General features: G+C 34.6%; 1 protein-coding gene across 1 annotated transcript in view; it reads right to left on the bottom strand.

Annotated features, from left to right (window-relative positions):
- The window catches only part of LOC114327688 (uncharacterized), a 63535-nt gene that overhangs the window by 13787 nt on the left and 28720 nt on the right, over positions 1–21028 (bottom strand). The window contains exons 8-9 of the mRNA XM_050643612.1: positions 18754–19480; positions 7908–8039 (exon numbers count right to left, since the gene is read on the bottom strand). Of these exons, the coding sequence (XP_050499569.1) occupies positions 7908–8039; positions 18754–19480 (859 nt within the window). The remainder of the gene's footprint in view (positions 1–7907; positions 8040–18753; positions 19481–21028) is intronic.

The following is a 21028-nucleotide window of genomic DNA, read 5'->3' as shown; positions in this document are numbered from 1 at the left end:
ACATCTGGCCGTTGCGAGTAGTACAGCTTTCTGCATGGTCTTGTAAAGATGTTCATTTAGACCCAGCCTTTTTATGCTTTCGAGGAGGTTCTTCGGAATGACTCCAGTAGTAGATATAACAATAGGTATCGTCTGGGTACTTTGCATTCTCCATTGCCTTCGTATTTGAATTTCTAGATCTCTGTACTTCGCGATCTTTTCAGTGAATTTACTACGTAGATTATTGTTGTTAGGTATCGCCACATCAATTAGTGTTGTTTGTCTTGTTAATTTATTAACTAGTACGAGATCTGGTCTATTATGTGCCACTGTTTGGTCTGTGAGCACAGTGCGGTCCCAGTATAGCTTGTAGTTGCCATTCTCAAGCATACTCTCAGGGACGTATTGATAATACGGGAGATGGTCCGTTTGGAGAAGTCCCAGCTTGATAGCTATCTCTTGATGAAGGATTTTTCCCACTGCGTCATGCCGTTCCTTGTATTCAGTTGCAGCAAATGCCTGGCAGCCCCCTGTAAGATGTTGGATGGTTTCTTGGGCTTGACATCCATATCGGCATCTGTCGTTTTGAACCTGAGGGTCTTTGATGATATATTTCAGGTAGTTTCTGGTTGGTATAACCTGATCCTGAATGGCCAGTAATGAACCCTCCGTTTCAGGGAACATCTTTCCTGATGTCAACCAGTAGTTCGACGCTATATTGTCGACATAATCTTGGCTGACCTCATTGGGATGTCGCCCGTGCAAAGGTTTACCCATCCAGGCGCGCACTTTTTCGTCCTTAGTAAGGTGGTTTATGCGCAGTTCTGCTTCCCTCAGTTTGATCGGTGTTGTGTCATCTACTGCGCAGATAGCGCGATGTAGAGTAGATGTCTCAGCCTGCATCTGAAAATAAGTTCTTAAATTAGCAATTTGTTTATCTAATTGCTCACCTATATCCATAAGTCCTCTTCCTCCTAAATACCGGGGTAATGTCGTTCGTTCTACTGCACTTTTAGGGTGGTGTTTTTGTGCCTTTGTGAGGTGTGTTCGTAGTTTTCGCTGAAGATTTTCTATATCCGTTTTTGTCCACTTAACAATACCAAATGAATAGCTAAGCGCGGAACAAGCGTAGGTGTTTAGTGCCTTAAACAAATTTTTACTGTTAAGCTGTGAACGAAGCAGCTGTTTTACCCTTCTTATAAACTCAGTAATTATCTCAGTTTTCATTTGCTTATGGTCAATTTTCCGCGCCTGCTTTACTCCAAGATATTTGTACATATCGTTGTCGCCCATGGCCTCGATGTTCTGGCCATTTTGCATATCGAATCCACCGGGCTGTACCTTTCCTCTGACTATATTCAAAACACGGCACTTGTCTAGACCGAACTGCATACTAATATCATTAGAAAATGTTTCTACAGTTTTTAGCATCTCTTCTAGGTGTTCTCGAGTGGAAGCCATTAATTTCAAATCATCCATATACAACAGATGATTGAGCTTCGCTACCACAGTATTATTGCTTTTAATGCTAAAACCTGAGTCAGTGGAGTTTAATAGTTGGGAAAGGGGGTTCAAAGCTAAACAGAACCACAATGGACTCAACGAGTCTCCTTGAAATAGGCCCCGGTTGATTGCGATATTTTCGGTTTCGATATTGTTTTCACCAGGTATTTGGAGGTGAATTTTAGTCTTCCAATCTCTCATTATATGCCTTAAAAAGGTCACTATGTTATTATCTACTTTGTATATTTTCAATATATCTATTAGCCATTCATGCGGTACTGAATCAAAGGCCTTTTTATAGTCAATAAAAGCAGTAAAAAGGTTCCTTTTTTTAGTGAATGCCTGGTTAGAAATGACTGAGTCGATGATAAGCTGTTCTTTGCACCCCATGGAACCCTTAGCGCATCCTTTCTGTTGAGGCTCTATGATATTGTTTAGAGCACAGTGTTGGTAGATACGCCGGGTTACACAGGATGTGACCAATTTATACAAAGTTGGAAGACAAGTAATTGGGCGGTACTTGGATGGATCTTGGGTGTTATTTTGATCCTTGGGTATTAAATAAGTAGTTCCCTGAGTTAGAAATGATGGTAATTCCTGCGGATTAGAAATAACATGATTAATTAATGTTGATAAGCACTCATGAATACTCCAAAACTTTTTAAGCCAGAAGTTCTGAACTCCGTCTGGTCCAGGAGATTTCCAGTTATGAAGCTCTTTGATGACATTTGAGACTTCTTCAGTCGTGAATGGTTCGTAGTTAGCAGTGACGTAGTGGTGACAGTTGTGCGTCGTATCTTCTATCCAGCCAGCATTGTTGTTAAAAGCAGCTGGTGTGGAAAGTTGATTTCCCCAAAACTCATGAATTTCTTCTTGGCTTGGGTAAGAACACTTTCTACGGTGGAATTGAGTTTTCGGTAGAACGCCTTCTCAGAGTTCTCAAAAAGTGCATTGTCACATTTTCGGCTGTTACTAACTTTATACCTTCTTAATCGTCCTGAATAGACGGAGAGTTTTTGTTTTAATGTATCCAGACACTGTTGGGCTGTGTTATTTTCTGGATCGTATCTCGAGTGTCTTGCAGTGCTCCGCATTATTTCTTCAGCTCTTTTAATGACTTTTCTACTTGTAACACCTCTTATATATTCTGTGACTTGACCAATATCCCTACGCAGTAATTCAATTTTTCCGAGAAGTCTTTTTTCCCAGGGTGCAATTCTGTTACCAGTCCTTCCGTTATTAGTACCCCGTCGTGTTCTGATCTTAACGCCCATTACATTGGCAATTGCTGTAGCTGCACAGTAGATTAGCATATGCAGATATTCCAATGTGTGGGCTTCTACGACATAATTGGGTAGGACTTCAGTATTCACAATTTGTAACAGGGCACCTAGTTTCTTACAAGAGTTTATTCGTGGTAGCGGTGGTCTGCTAAGTGGATTTGTTCCATTAAACTCTTGTACGGCACGAGCCATTTCGTTCTCTAGACTATCGCGCAACTCGTTGTTTTCCTGCTGTGTATTGTCAGGTTGAGTTTCTGGTATGGGAATCTCAGGAATCTGCTCATCAAGGATTTCATTAGGGACTTGATCTAAAACTAGCTCTTGGTTATTAATCTCCCGTTCGACTTCGCTTTTGATCGTATTGCGTCTAGTCTCTGGGATAAGGTTGTTTCTTACGATTACCCGGTATTGATCTGATACTCTTTGCTCCGATACTTGAATATCTGGGTACTCCCTTGCAAAATTCGGCATACAGCTGTTGTCTGTAGCCGATCGTTTCTTGACCGAGGTTTGTCACCTTATAATAGAAGCGCAAAATGCTTTCGTTAATGGACACAGTCCATTTCATGCGCTGCCTCGGTCGTCCCGCTTGAGTGAGCGCCGGCTGATGTTCCGGCGCAGCACCTTCAGCGAGTGGAGCTCTTGCTGTTGTTTGGCTCGCTTGTGGTTGTTGTTCTTGTTGTTGGGCTGTAGCTGTTTGTGTGACAGGGGCCCGCCTCCTCAACACCCTGCCACCGCCGTCCCGCATGCTGTCACGTCCAGCGTCGGCTCCAGACGTGCCCTGGCGATCCCCAGGCAGCGGCCCTAAACATAAACTATTTGTCTCCATTCTCATGGGTGTGCATTTTATACCTACTGCCAGGTGTCAGTTTTTGTTCCACGGCAAGTATTCCTGCTACTCTCTGGGTATTGGCGCTACGAATACCCAGAAAGCATCCCCCATTCGCAGGGGGCCGCGCCTGATAGAAGAACTGACATAAAACTCCCACAGGTTATTATTAGGTTAACCCACAGGTTATTATTATTTATTATTATTATTATAATAGAAGTTAATACTATTATTATTATTATTATTATTATTATTATTATTATTTAAGTTGTAACGGGAGATGGTTGTAAAGTTTCTTTGCGGAATATAATATAGATTTCTTTACTAACTCACTGGATGGAATCGGTAAATAAATATCAAAGATTGAATTTCTGGTTGAGTAAAGATGATTGGGCCTTGCTGGAAAGACATGAAGGTATTTACGAATTAAACAAACCGTTTCTAGAATATATAAAGATGGAAGTGTTAAAATTCCGTGATCTCTGAAGTAACTTCTGCAATGCGTAGATCTTCTGAGGCCAAACAGATATCTTATTGCTCTTTTTTGCAATTTAAAAATAACATCAAATTGAGCAGCTGTACTAGAACCCCAAAAAGGAAGACCATATCGAAGATGCGACTCGAACAACGAAAAATATGTTATTTTAGATTATGCTAAATTGAGTTCCCTTGAGACAGATCTTATTGCATAGCAAGCTGAGGCGAGTTTCTTACTTAACGAATGGATATGAAGAGACCATTTGAGATTGCTGTCTATAAAAATACCAAGAAATTTTACAGAATCAACGGTACTGATTTGGCTGTTATTAAGAGGCAAAGGTTGAAGAGCTCCTTTATATGATAATGCTACTGTTTTATCTACATTAAAAGAGAGTAGATTAGAGTCAGACCAGGTCTTTATCGTCAGTAGATCCGAAGTTATAGTTTCGTGAAGAGAGGCAATAGTTGAGGTGCTTCAAGTGATACTGGTATCATCAGCAAAAAGAAAAATTTTCCCATCGATTTTTAAATTAGTGATGTCATTTATAAAGATAAGGAACAGAAGAGGACCCAATACTGAACCTTGTGGTACTCCACATACAATATTTTTGAGACTAGAGTCAGTATCATTTGCTCTAACAAGTTGTTTCCTATTATTCAAGTATGATTGGAATCAATTCAAAGAAATACCTCGAATTCCATAGAAATTTAGTTTTTTAATCAAGATGTCATGATTTACACAATAAAAAGCTTTGGCATAGTCGCAGAAAACAGTGGCAGTATAAAGCTTATTGTTTAGAGCTTGGTAAACCTCATGTAGTACAGAAAACATGGCATCGGTGGTACATTTACTAGTTAAAAAGCCGAACTGATTCTGTCATAAAATGTTGTTATCAAGGATAAAGGACATAAGTCGAGTTTTAATGAGTCACTCAATAATTTTGGAGAGTACCGGTAGTAAGGCAATAGGTCTATAATTGCAGGCATCAAATTTTTCACCACCCTTATGAAGAGGAATAATAATGGCTGTCTTTAGGCACTCTGAAAATTTACCTTTTTCGAACGAATCATTAATTAGTGAGACGAGGATTTCCAACACATTTTCTGTGAGATTAGAGAAAATTTTTGTAGATAGTCCATCAGCACTATAGGATGATTTGCTTTTGATACTATTGATTATTTGGATCAGTTCAGAGTTATCGACTGGTCTTAAAAAGAATGAATTCGAGACCTTTCTTGAATTAGGAAGATAGGAAATGGGATCTTGTTGCGGCAGAATAGTTGATGTTATATTTTTACTCACATTAACGAAGTAGTCGTTTAGACTTTCAGGATTTGGAAGGGAAAATGATTGAGCTGTGTGAGTTTTATTTCGAAGATCGTTTATTATTGACCAAGTTTCTTTTGCAACATTTTTAGAGCTTCCCAAGCGATTTTGATAATATGCTTTTTTAGCTGATTTGACAAGTTTTAGATGTGTTGTCCTGTACTTCGTGATATATTCAATGACAGAAACATTGGTAGTAAATTTTTTGATGTATAGTAGTGAACGCATATTCTTGGCTGATATGCGGATACCTTTCGTAACCCAAGGTTTCCGATGTTTTGGCTTACTAGGAATTAAAGGAAATGCCTAAAGTTCTGGTGGCATATTCGTGTTTAGCGACCCCAAAAAACCCTCCAGTAATTCATTTGCATCAATTAAATGCCAAAAACCATCGAAACTCTAGAAGATGACGTCCCTTGCATTGGCCCTGGCCACCACGTCCTCTGGAGGTCAATTCTGTTGGCATATTCGTGTTTAGCGATCCCAAAAACCCATGAGTACCTAATCTGTTTATATCAATTTAATGCTGAAAACCCTCGAAACTCTAGAAGATGACGTCCGTTGAAGGTCAAGGTCAAAGTAAAGGTTGCCATTGGATCAGTGGCGGCTGGTCCTATGAGGCAGGTGAGGCAGTGCCTCACCAGTATACCAATCGACTATTTACGTTATTTCGTTATTTCATCATCAATTCTTTAAATACAATTTAACTGTTTGAAATTTGCTAAATAACTTTATTTTCGTTATATCATCATCAATAATTCTTTAAATACAATTTAACTTTTTGAAAATTGCTAGATAATTTAATTTTTATTATAAAACTTTTTTTATTAACTTTATTTTTATGCTAAAAAAAAATTAGTACGGCCCTGACCCGTTCTTCATAACACACCGATATACCTACTCTACAAGGTACCATTAGAGGCACTGCCTCTGATGGTACCTCGTCTAGCATATTACGAAGCCGACGGAGATCGGCCGGCAGCATGACAGAATAATTTTTGGAAGCGGGATTAAGTATCCTTTCAGAGGCAGGCAAAAATATGCCTCTAGCGTGGTTTTGCAGTTTTAGGTAGTTTGTTAGAGCAGTTTGTTCTAGTTACGTGTACTTACTATTTAGTATAAGAGATACAATAGATGTTTAGAATATGTTATTATGCTCTGAATGGCTGAAAGTCATTTGCCAATGTCAATTAAATAAATAAATTAATAAAAAAATTAGAAATTATGATTTCTTTCATAATAATTCATTTACTTTTAAGTACGCTGTTTATAAAATAAATAAAAAACCAAAAAAATAAAATTTAACCCTTAGTTTATTTAACATAAAAAAACAATATTATAATATAACCGTAATTTGCTTACTTGCTTGTTTCTATTTGCATATATGCAATACATTTACAATATAATAAAATTGGTTCTAAAATGAAATTATCACGTGTTTGCAGGTATATTGTTTGCGTACCATAATTTCATTTTGGCAAGTGATTAATAATAACAGAATCAGTCAACGGCCAAACCAGAATGATCCTAAGGGGGCTACAACTGGTGGGTCTCTGGGGGTATGGATTTAAGGCTTTAAGGGTTTAAGGCATTTAAGGCTTATAACCCCCAACCCCCCCAGTTACGCCACTGGAATCAGTTGTCCGTTGTTTTCATGTAGTATATAATGTAAATTTTGCTTAATATGGCTGTTCAAGTGTTCAACGCTGATGAGCCAACGACGAAACATCTGATTCATGCTGTTTTGATATGTGGTATCATATTAATTATTATTTTTAGCTAAAAAAACAGCTACTATGAGTATGAACCTGTTAGAGACTTAGAACTTTCGTAGCTATTCTTTTGCGAATAAAATTGTTATTTAATATCGTTTGCAAGCCTTAAAATAAATACGGTGCCGTTCTGTGACGTTATGACGTCACAAAATCGTCCTTCCGGCTATTAAAGAAAATCTAACCATAATAATAATAATCCTCAAGTGTAGTGTGCCTCACCATCTTGTACTATCACGAGCCGCCCCTGCATTGGATAGCCAGGAAAAAATCCTAGACTACTAGTACTTTTGTTTAATCCAAACTTCTACACGTTGCTAGATAACCAGTAACTCATGGAATTGGTATACCCGGTAAATCTTATAATTTTCTGAGTTTTTACCTCTATATCTTGAAAATTCTCCATACGATCGAGATGTGCCCATGAGAACTTTTTATCGGGTTGCTTCAAAAAGTATTTTCCCAAAGTATGAACTAAATCCACTGGGACCTCATTTCCATAAGGTTGTGCGGGGTACTTCGGCAAAAAAATAAAGTCGTATCATATAAGGGGAATAAAATGATAAGGAAAAACTTTTAAACTCATCTCGAAGTTTTCATAAACAAAAATCAATCATAAGGTTTTATCACTCTACAAAAAAAAACGAAAACCTAGCCATACTTGCATCTCATTACGTACCTTCACAAATAAAATTTTGATCCAATTGAAAAATTTATAAATTAACGGTATTTACCAGGAACTGCGTATTTTCTGAATATTCTTGAAGACGGGATTCTATTTCTGTTGGACATATTCCACGGCCTTTTCCGCACGACATTCCTGATGGTTGATCTTTAGCTCCCCGAGTTTGTGGACGAGAAGAAGACTATAACAAAAGAAAATGTTCATATAATTAAAAAATACTAGGATTGCTATATTGCAGATTAATGAACGTGGGCACAGATACTATGAAAGTATTTACATTTGTAAGTTGTAAGTTGTGCAGTAGAAATGTATTTTGGATACAAAAAAATAAACCTATATCAAAACTTTTGTAGAAGATACTGAGATTTTTCTCCAAACTTGACTGTGGTAGTTTCAGTAATTTCTTACTAAAATTCTTAAGTATATACAGGGTGTCCCGAAAAGATTGGTCATAAATTATACCATAGATTCTGGGGTCAAAAATAGGTTGATTGAACCTCACTTACCTATATACAATAGTGCACACAAAAAAAGTTACAGCCCTTTTAAGTTACAAAGTGAAAATCGATTTTTTTTCATATATCGAAAAGTCGAGATTTTTTATTGAAAATGGACATGTGGCATTCTTATGACAGCAACATCTTTAAAAAAATTTAAAGTGAAATTTGTGCCCTCCATAAAAATTTTACGGGGGTTTTGTTCCTTTAAACCCCCCCAAACTTTTGTGTACGTTCCAATTACATTATTATTGTGGCACCATTAGTTAAACACCATGTTTTTAAAACTTTTTTGCCTCTTAGTACTTATTCGATAAGCCAGTGTTTATCGACATATTTTGAATATTTGTCGAATCCACCGCATATTTGTATGTATATGGTTAAGTACGATTATAGAGACCTGTTAATAATCTAAAAATTTATTTATAATTTACATTTTTAGGTATATTTTGAAAAAGAAGCCACATCTCGATAAAAGGTGACTTGTCAAAAACGGCCAAGCGGCAAAAAAGTTTTAAAAACACTGTGTTTAACTAATTGTATCACAATAATAGCTTAATTGGAACGTGCACAAACATTTGGGGGGTTTAAAGGAACCAAACCCCCATAAAATTTTTATGTAAATAAATTAAAAAAGAAGCTGCATCTCAATAAAAACTGTCTTATCGAAAAAATACTAGGAGGCAAAAAAGTTTTAAAAACATTGTGTTTAACTAATGGTACCACAATAATGAATTAACTGGAACGTACACAAAAGTTTGGGGGGATTTAAGGGAACAAAACCCCCATAAAATTTTTATGGGGTGGACAAATTTCACTATAATTTTGTTTTAAGATGTTCCTACCATAAGAATGATACATGTCCATTTTCAATATAAAATCTCTAATAGTTTTGGATATATTGAAAAAAATCGATTTTCATTTTGTAACTTCAAACGGCTGTAACTATTTTTATGAGCATATTTTTACTAAGGTAAGTTAGGTTCAATCGAACTATTTTTCACCCCAGAATGCGTGGTATAATTAATGACCAATGTTTTCGGGACACCCTGTATAATCCATAATATATATTTTGCAGAGAAATATTTTCCCCTGGAAAACCAATTTACTGGTTCCCCTGGAAAACCAATTTACTGGTTCCCCTGAAAAACCAATTTAATATTTACGATGATGAAGGTATCAACAGTGAGATTTCAAATTGACACCTTTTTGAATTGAAGCTTAACAATCATCATCATCGTCATCTTTGGCTTTTACAACTCTTCTTGAGTCTTTGCCGCGTTTACTATTGTCTTCCATTGGTTCCGACCCTGTGCTTCTATTTGCCATGGTCTCACTTCTATCTTCTTCAGCTCTTCTCTGACTGCATCTTACCACTTTTTTCTAGGCCGTCCTGTCGATCTTCTATCGTCTGGTCTTTTCCAAAACACATTGCTAATCAGTCTGTCGTCATCACTCCGTACCACGTGGCCTGCATATCTTAGTCTATTGGCTATTATGTATCTCACCAGCTAAACAATACGTTTATATAGTAGATGGAATATATAAATATTATTACCTGTGGATAAGTTTTCCAAAATATTTTCCTTTGGCAAAGCTTTTAAGAATTCAGTTCAAAAAGTTTAATTTTCCCTTTCTTCTATTTCATATGAAACTGATAGGTACTTACGATTATATGATACGAAAATTTAGTAAATGTAATGTGTGGTTACATAAATTGGAATTTTGAGTTTTAGAAAATTTTAGGAAAATAATTTAATGAAATGTTTTGACATTTTTTTGAAGTGACGTTTATGATTATGATTTATGAGAGTACCTATAGATAAGACTTATAATATGAGTTGATAAGACTTTTGTTTATGTTTTGTCGACCTATCAGAAATCGGTAACTACTATAGACCTGGATCCCGCGTAAGAAAAAAAAGTTGATTAATAGCAAGCTGAAAATTTGTTAATAGCTTAACGGTGTCTAGTCGGACAAACATTGATGCACGGGAACACTGAAACAGGGGAAGTTTTAACGTTGTAGCATGATAAACGTGTCGTCCTGACAAGTTTATGATGGTCAAAAATAGCAAGTTGTTTTTAAGTTTATTCAATAGCCAACGTTATATAATATATGAAAAAATGTTTGTCCGACAAAAAGGTTGGGCATTTTAACGAGTCCGACACGTAGAAGATGTCACATCACAGGAACTATGTTGGTGATAAATAGCAGTCTGATTTTTGCATGAGAGTTTAATGAAAGGTTAAAAAAGCAATTGGAAGTTCTGTCGGACAAAATGAATGGGAAATTTTCCTAGTCGGACATTCTAAACATGTAAGATATAGAGAAAAATGTTGGTGATAAATAGCAAGCTAATTTTGATTTGTTTATGTACAAATTATATTTTGTAAAGCAAAAAGTTATATGTCGGACAAAAAGTTTGGGCAAATCGAAGGAAATAAATAAAAAACATTTTTTCAGAATGACTTAGTCACATATTGATAAAGCTATTTTAGTTGTATATTATTATTTATATTCACATATTTGCATGTGCATATATATACATGCACACTCCAAAAACAGTGAGGTAAGTATCAATGCATGTATATATTGCAAAACAATTATTTTTTCAATGGAGTTTGTTCTAGATATTCTCAAAATGAAAATAAAAAATGTCAAAGAACATGTGAAAGCAATCTCTTAGGGTTTTCTAATTAGGCGCATCATAAAGTACGGAAAATTTCCTACAAAAAACGCTGTATACATTTTTTTTCCATACTCAAATCTTAACCCTGTAAACGACATTGAAAAATGTGAAGAGTCTAAAACTTCGGTGCTTATAAGAATAGACGTAAATATGATACATTATGCTTAGAAGTATGTATTAGAAGGCTGCATTTGTCAGTGTGACACTTTGTGCCATACAAAGTAGTATTTGAAAGTACATGGTCTCTGAGTTTCTGTTTGCCACGTGTGTTGGAAATTAAAATTTATATTAACTATGGAGTGTTTTTGTGTCTATTTTTGAGTGTCAACAGTTTAAATTTTAAGTCGCCAAATTAAAAGTGAAACCATTCAACGGAACATTTTTGAGTAATTTTCGAACATTTTACAAAGTTAGTAAAATACTTGGTCATCAATTCAATGAGGTTCAGTTGCCAGATAATTGTGAAAGTTCTATTGAATATCATTCTTCGTGCTATAATGCTTTGCTTGATTGAAAAAGGGTACCTAAATAAATTATTACTAAAATTGTATAACGTAATTTTTCTCAACTTTCTACAAATGAAATAATAATGTAATTAATATGTCACATGGCAAGAAATAATTTGCTGCCAAAATAAATCGATTAGTTTAAATTTGAAGTTACGATTGCAATTTATTATGAATTATTGTCAAAAGTGACAGTTTTTCTTAAATGGAAATGTATTCATAGACATAAGGGTAGACAGGGAATACAATGCAAAAAGTCGATAGGTGGTCTATCTATCTCTTTTAACCAAGCGATCCCGCGCATGTGGCAGACAAAGATAGCTAGACCACTCAATCCATAATATAATTTGCCTGAACTATTATAAATGTATTACAGTGAGGTATCTAAATGATGTTGAGATAAATCGAAAGATATCGATTGTAATTGATTGCTACTTTTGACATAGAATAATCGCCCCTTATTGAAATTTCAAAAATTATTTTTTTAAATTGTCCGACTACAAAATCTACCCCTTATTTTTTTCCGACAACAGTCATTCTTGGTAAGGAATAATTTACTTAATTAAATTTCGTCTTTGTCGGAAAGCTATTTATCACCAGCATTTTTGTCTATATCTTACCTGCTTAGAATGTCCGACTACGAAAACTTCCCATTAATTTTGTCGGACAGAACTTCCAATTGCTTTTTTAACCTTTCATTAAAATCTCATGGAAAAATCAGACTGCTATTCATCACCAACATAATTCCTGTGATGTGACATGTTCTACGTGTCGGACTCGTTAAAATGCCCAACATTTTTGTCGGACAAACATTTTCGCATATATTACATAACGTTGGCTATCGTATAAACTTAAAAACAACTTGCTATTTTTCACAATCATAAACTTGTCAGGACGACACGATTATCATGCTCCACAATTAAAACTTCCCCTGTTCCAGTGTTCCCGTGCATCAAAGTTTGTCCGACTAGACACCGTTAAGCTATTAACAAATTTTCAGCTTGCTATTAATCAACTTTTCTTTCTTACGCGGGATCCAGGTCTACTAGCTATCTAGACTTATCAGGAAAATACAAGAAAACAGAGAAGACCAAAAATACAAAAAACAAGTAAAATTGAAATCAAATAAAAATTAAAATTTGTATCCTGGCAATCTCAATTAGGAAGCAAATTACAAAAGAACCAAAAATATATGGATGGAAAAGGAAACAAAAGAAATAATAAAAAGAATAATAAAAAATTCTACACAAAATACGAACCACTTATAACACGTCAAATATATAGAGCGAAAAGAATGAAGAAAAAGAAAGGGACAACAGAATATAAAGAGTAGCAGATAAAAATAATACGAAATAAATACTAAATAATTAATACAATCCTAAATAACATGGACGAAACTTTATGACTTTTATTTTACGCCAGTCAATGGGAGCAAGAATAGGATATTACCTCCGAATTCTATCCTACTGCATGGATTTTAATGACATTTTGGGCCCCTAGCCTCTACTTATCTCCTAATTCAAAGTCTACCCTATGCAGATGTGTGCTTTTATCTTGGGAGTGGTTCCCAAGATAAAATTCCCTTCTTAGGGGTGGAAAATTTTTTGGCTAAAATTACAACGGAATTCGCCAGAGAACCTAATTCTAAGCAAAAACTGTTCAATATATTTTTTTGAAAACTCAATACTTTTTGAGATATTCGTGGTTGAAAATTGGCCATTTTCAGTAGTAATAACCCAAGGACATTGATAATTGTTCGAAAAAATTTTATAACAGATTTCGAAAGCTTGTTGCTTGGAAACAGACCGACGCCGTAGGCGGAGGTCTGTTGCCTGTAAGCAACAAGCTTGAGAAAGTTGTTAAAAAAATTTTGAGCATTTATCAATGTTCGAGGGTTATTCGGATAGAAAATTTTTTGCTGGTTATGAAAAAAAAATACAGAGCAGAAACAATTTATTTAAATGTGCAATTAACAATTCTTCCACCGTCCGATTTCCATCTAATTCATATTTTCTATCATTGCAAAAGTCCATAAACGCTTTCCATACAAATTTTTTACTGTAAACAGTATTCTTTGGTATATTTGATTCGATAATTTCATTAATATTCTCATCAGTATTACAACCAAATCGTGACATTTTGAAATATTGAATATTTGAAATGTCAAAATCGAAATGAAACGAAATGTAGGTATCCATAGCTACATGATTGAGTGAAAACAGCCCATGGGATCTGTTTTCAGTATAATGTTGGTTTTATTGGTTGTATTCAATCAGATGACCACAAATTAATTGATTTCATTGGATTTCTAATTGAGCAAAAAATTTTCAGTAGTAATAACCCAAGGACATTGATAATTGTTCGAAAAAATTTTATAACAGATTTCGAAAGCTTGTTGCTTGGAAACAGACCGACGCCGTAGGCGGAGGTCTGTTGCCTGTAAGCAACAAGCTTGAGAAAGTTGTTAAAAAATTTTTGAGCATTTATCAATGTTCGAGGGTTATTCGGATAGAAAATTTTTTACTGTAAACAGTATTCTTTGGTATATTTGATTCGATAATTTCATTAATATTCTTATCAGTATTACAACCAAATCGTGACATTTTGAAATATTGAATATTTGAAATGTCAAAATCGAAATGAAACGAAATGTAGGTATCCATAGCTACATGATTGAGTGAAAACAGCCCATGGGATCTGTTTTCAGTATAATGTTGGTTTTATTGGTTGTATTCAATCAGATGACCACAAATTAATTGATTTCATTGGATTTCTAATTGAGCAAAAAATTTTCAGTAGTAATAACCCAAGGACATTGATAATTGTTCGAAAAAATTTTATAACAGATTTCGAAAGCTTGTTGCTTGGAAACAGACCGACGCCGTAGGCGGAGGTCTGTTGCCTGTAAGCAACAAGCTTGAGAAAGTTGTTAAAAAATTTTTGAGCATTTATCAATGTTCGAGGGTTATTCGGATAGAAAAAATTTTTTACTGTAAACAGTATTCTTTGGTATATTTGATTCGATAATTTCATTAATATTCTTATCAGTATTACAACCAAATCGTGACATTTTGAAATATTGAATATTTGAAATGTCAAAATCGAAATGAAATGAAATGTAGGTATCCATAGCTACATGATTGAGTGAAAACAGCCCATGGGATCTGTTTTCAGTATAATGTTGGTTTTATTGGTTGTATTCAATCAGATGACCACAAATTAATTGATTTCATTGGATTTCTAATTGAGCAAAAAATTTTCAGTAGTAATAACCCAAGGACATTGATAATTGTTCGAAAAAATTTTATAACAGATTTCGAAAGCTTGTTGCTTGGAAACAGACCGACGCCGTAGGCGGAGGTCTGTTGCCTGTAAGCAACAAGCTTGAGAAAGTTGTTAAAAAATTTTTGAGCATTTATCAATGTTCGAGGGTTATTCGGATAGAAAATTTTTTACTGTAAACAGTATTCTTTGGTATATTTGATTCGATAATTTCATTAATATTCTTATCAGTATTACAACCAAATCGTGACATTTTGAAATATTGAATATTTGAAATGTCAAAATCGAAATGAAACGAAATGTAGGTATCCATAGCTACATGATTGAGTGAAAACAGCCCATGGGATCTGTTTTCAGTATAATGTTGGTTTTATTGGTTGTATTCAATCAGATGACCACAAATTAATTGATTTCATTGGATTTCTAATTGAGCAAAAAATTTTCAGTAGTAATAACCCAAGGACATTGATAATTGTTCGAAAAAATTTTATAACAGATTTCGAAAGCTTGTTGCTTGGAAACAGACCGACGCCGTAGGCGGAGGTCTGTTGCCTGTAAGCAACAAGCTTGAGAAAGTTGTTAAAAAATTTTTGAGCATTTATCAATGTTCGAGGGTTATTCGGATAGAAAAAATTTTTTACTGTAAACAGTATTCTTTGGTATATTTGATTCGATAATTTCATTAATATTCTTATCAGTATTACAACCAAATCGTGACATTTTGAAATATTGAATATTTGAAATGTCAAAATCGAAATGAAATGAAATGTAGGTATCCATAGCTACATGATTGAGTGAAAACAGCCCATGGGATCTGTTTTCAGTATAATGTTGGTTTTATTGGTTGTATTCAATCAGATGACCACAAATTAATTGATTTCATTGGATTTCTAATTGAGCAAAAAATTTTCAGTAGTAATAACCCAAGGACATTGATAATTGTTCGAAAAAATTTTATAACAGATTTCGAAAGCTTGTTGCTTGGAAACAGACCGACGCCGTAGGCGGAGGTCTGTTGCCTGTAAGCAACAAGCTTGAGAAAGTTGTTAAAAAATTTTTGAGCATTTATCAATGTTCGAGGGTTATTCGGATAGAAAATTTTTTACTGTAAACAGTATTCTTTGGTATATTTGATTCGATAATTTCATTAATATTCTTATCAGTATTACAACCAAATCGTGACATTTTGAAATATTGAATATTTGAAATGTCAAAATCGAAATGAAACGAAATGTAGGTATCCATAGCTACATGATTGAGTGAAAACAGCCCATGGGATCTGTTTTCAGTATAATGTTGGTTTTATTGGTTGTATTCAATCAGATGACCACAAATTAATTGATTTCATTGGATTTCTAATTGAGCAAAAAATTTTCAGTAGTAATAACCCAAGGACATTGATAATTGTTCGAAAAAATTTTATAACAGATTTCGAAAGCTTGTTGCTTGGAAACAGACCGACGCCGTAGGCGGAGGTCTGTTGCCTGTAAGCAACAAGCTTGAGAAAGTTGTTAAAAAATTTTTGAGCATTTATCAATGTTCGAGGGTTATTCGGATAGAAAATTTTTTACTGTAAACAGTATTTTTTGTTATATTTGATTCGATAATTTCATTAATATTCTTATCAGTATTACAACCAAATCGTGACATTTTGAAATATTGAATATTTGAAATGTCAAAATCGAAATGAAACGAAATGTAGGTATCCATAGCTACATGATTGAGTGAAAACAGCCCATGGGATCTGTTTTCAGTATAATGTTGGTTTTATTGGTTGTATTCAATCAGATGACCACAAATTAATTGATTTCATTGGATTTCTAATTGAGCAAAAAATTTTCATTGAAACAAAATACCTTTTCGAACGGTTTTTTGCGAATACCTTAAATACTATGAATCTAACTAAAAAAACTATATTAAACATTTTTGTAGGTTATAAAAAAGACACTGGTCTTCATCTTCTAGTTATAGTCTTCTAGTTATACAAAAAGAGATATGGTAGGTGAAAATAGTTTGTTTTTTAGTGCATTCTCAAATTGGTGTATTCAACTTAAAATAACAGAGAAACGGTCGATTTTAGGTGTATAATGCTACTAGTACCTTTTGTAGTGCTTGAAAGGACCTTTAAAGTGAGCTATATTAAAGGTCCATTACATTAAAACTAAGCGAGATATGCTGCAAACAAAAAATGAGAAGTAATTTTAACCCCCGTCCACTAAAATGTAAATGCATCATTTTCCTTCCACAATGCCATTTATTATAGTGTTATTTCTATGTTCAACAAGTTGGATGGGTTTAAAATAAATGGTTTTTGAAAAAATGATCAAATTATAGGGCGCATTTTGAAATTTTCTTAAAAATCTCCCTTTTTCTCCATGTAACTTAAAAATGATTAGAGATACAGTAATGAAAAATAAAAAGAGAAAATTTTTATCTGAAAAAGCCCTACATTTTTGTGTGGTATCTTTTTTTCGCATCTCTTATCTTTTTAGAGTTACATGGAGGAAAAGGAAGATTTTTAAGAAAATTTAAAAATGCGCTCTATAATTTGATCTTATTTTTTTCAAAAACCATTTATTTTAATCAAGTCCAACTTTTTGAACATATAAATAACACTATAATAAAAAGTATTGTAGAAGGAAAACGATGTATTTAAATTCTGATGGATGGGGGGTTAAATATACTTCTCATTTCTTCTTAATACATTAGTCATCAATTTTTTTCAGAATATCTCGCTTAGTTTGAATGTAATCGACATTTAGTATTACTCATTTTAAAGGTCTTTTCAAGCACTACAAAAGTTATTAGTATGATTATACACCTAAAATCGACAGTTTCTCGGTTATTTCAAGTTGAATACACCGATTTGAGCATGCAGCAAAAAAAAACAAACTCTTCTTACCTACCATATCCCTCTTTGTATTTTAACTAGAAGATTTATGAAGGAACGAATCTCTTTGTTTTTTTATAACCTACAGAAATATTTTTTTTTTTGTTAGATGCATAGTTTTTAAGGTATTCGCAAAAATCCGTCCGAAAAGGTGTCATTTTTCAATGAAAATAAATAACGAATAACTCAAAAAGTATTGAGTTTTAAAAAAATAATTATAGAACAGTTTTTGCTTAAAATTAGGTTCTCTAGCCTCTTTCGTGGCTATTTTAACCAAAACATTTTTCACCTCCGAGAAGGGGTGGGAACCACCCCCAAGATAAAAACTCACATTGGCATAGGGTAGACTTTGTTTCTTGAGCTATTTCCTACTTACTGTGAAAATATCAAGTACATCCATGTGTAGGATGGAATTCGGAGCCAAATACCCTCATTGACTGCCCTATTTAGGCTCAATGAAAAGCTGAGATAATATATGAAAGGTATAGAAATGTAACGAGCACCGGGAAAACAAGCCATGAAAGTACTCCATGGATTGAGATGAAACAACGCTCTAACCAAAGAAAATAAAAAAGAATCTTTCAAAACTGATGAATATTTTCAAACGGGCATGTACAAAGAACGCCAGAGCACAGGTGATCTAAAAGAATATTGGACTGGGACTCGCCGGTAAATAGACAGAGGAGAAGACTTGCTACAAGATTGAAAACGTAGATGGAAATGATATGATAGAGACTTCAGAGAAGATGACTGGAAGAATGGAGTGCTGTGGAGGACAAAAACAGCAAACTAATAATGGGAGAAAGCCGAAGAAGAAGAAAAAGGAGGGAATAAAGAACGAAATCACTCACACGGCGCACAAAACATTGCAACCAAAACAGAAAAAAGGAAGAATAATCCTCCTCAGACTAAAATAAACGGGTAAACGTAAGCCATAATCTGAAGATATGGAACGATGACGACAATGATGATGATAAGTCGTAAAAAATTAATATAGCAAACTGTATATCTATAAATAGGTACATACCCTAGTTGACTCAAATTCGCCATAAGCCATCGGGCCTTCCATTGGTGGAAATGGAGATCTCGCTCTTTGTGGAACTTGTTGCATCATAGGTACTTGTTGCATCATCGGACCCGGAGGCATCATTTGCATCGGCATCTGCATTTGAGGTGTCATCGGCATTTGCTGCCCTCGCTGTGGTGGTGGTGGTTGGTGGCACTCGCACGTATTTTTTTGCTGTGGTATCATTTGTGGTCCAATTTGTTGTCCCATTTGTGGTCCCATTTGAGGTCCCATTTGTGTTCCCATTTGAGGTCCCATTTGTGGTCCCATTTGTGGTCCCATTGGTGGTACCATTTGCTGTCCCATTTGTAGTCCCATTTGAGGTCCCATTTGCGAACCCATTTGCGGTCCAATTTGTGATCCCATTTGTGGTCCACTCTGCGGCTGTATCATTGGAGGCATCATCTGGAAAGGCACTTGCGGCGGCAAGTGTTGCTGCCCCATTCCTCGAAGCTCTAGATCTGCTCTTTGATAGTGCCTCGTCATTTCCAAAATGTCAATGTCTGTTTCTTGTTCAGTGGTTTCGCAAGTACATATATCGGGTCTTCGAGATGATTTTGCTGAAGCTGGTCGTTTTTTGCGGTCAGACTTGGATTTCATTTTGGCACCGTCGCAAATTAGTATTTTGGGCATCTGCTGTTCTGTAGTTCCGCATACAACGACTTTTGGTAAGACGTCTTCTTTGTGACTGCAAAAATAATTTTTATATTAAAATCACCTACAGGGCTAGTCAAAAGTCCAATCCCCCTCTCGTACCTATCTTTTGAACGGTTATACTTATAATTAGGGAGCGGATTTTATGCTAAATGCATATTGCTTGCATATTTCGCATATTTGAGAACTTTACCAAATTTTGCATATTTTTAAAGAAACATGCATATTATGTGTCTATTTAAAAACATTTTTGCCCAAACGAAAAAATTCTAAAATTTTTTAATTCTACACAAAATATTTCCCCGCACATGTTGTCATAACTTTTCGAGAACTACCCGAAGTCGGCTCATTCACTACCTTTTCGGTTTTTCTTAGAAAACACCCGATCTTTACCCACAAAGTGCGTATAGTTCGCCGTCATAAAATGATTGTAGGATGTTAAATACCCTACTATACTGTTAAGAGAATATTTACACCTCTAAACATCGGCATCGTTTTACGATTCTTTAACGGAAATTTAAAAAATATGATTTAAATCAGATCCCGTAAATCGTGAATGTTTAGTTTTTGTGTAAAAGTATTTACTTCTGTTTGTGAATGTGCAATATACCGAAAGATTCTAGCCTGGTTTATTCCCGGATCAGAACCTATCCCCAGCCTCTTTACACCAATTATTCTGCAAAGCATGTAGTAAAATGGTGAGTTTAAGATTGCTTTCCTCCTCTTTTTTCTTTAATAAATAATATTTGGCTGTTTCCTCAACATCTAAGTTTCAACAGTTTGGAAAAGTATGTGTTATTGTCGTAGATACCATCTCAGCGAAAATTTTCGGCTACACAACACACAACACGTCGGGACCAAGCTACATAAGTCAAAATGCAAGAAAATGAGCGAATCGAAAGTTGAACAGTTAACCATTGGCAGTAGACAATCCTTGATGACTTTATCCAATGAACACTACAAATTTAATTCTGGTTTATGCGAGGCGATGATTTGTGCAAACATACCTTTGAAAAACTGGAAAATCCTGTGTTTAAAAGTTTTTTTGGAAATATATTCCAAGAAAAGTGTTTCCGATGAAAGTACATTGAGAAAAAATTACGTACTTAACTTACCTCAAATTTACAACGATACCATAAAAAAAAGAATGTGTGTGTACTTTGTACGCACGTAAGAAGTTATACTTCTACTACATATTATGTGATTTTTAAGATAATACCAAAAATTTAAAAAAATAAAAGAATAAAACGCACACAAACACATTGAAAAATGCCACAAAGAAAAATGAACGATAATAATTGTTGGCAAAAATTTTAAATACGCATTTTCTGAAAAAAAAAATTATATAACAAATATACTTACAATCATAAAATGCATAAAAAAATAAAAACTTGCATCGGGAATCGAACCCGTGAATTTCGGGGCGCTTTGATTCGTAATCGAAGCCTAGACTCACTCGTCCAATTCCACATTATTTGTCATGTGGAAAAATAGGGTAACTGAACGTTTTACTGTTTGACAGTTGTTTTGAATATAATTAAATTATGTAGTTTAAATTTTGTGGAAGAAAATATTAAAATAT

Source organism: Diabrotica virgifera, chromosome 2, assembly GCF_917563875.1.
Source record: "Diabrotica virgifera virgifera chromosome 2, PGI_DIABVI_V3a".
Classification (NCBI taxonomy): domain Eukaryota; kingdom Metazoa; phylum Arthropoda; class Insecta; order Coleoptera; family Chrysomelidae; genus Diabrotica; species Diabrotica virgifera.
This window is presented reverse-complemented; position numbering and strand designations above follow the sequence as displayed.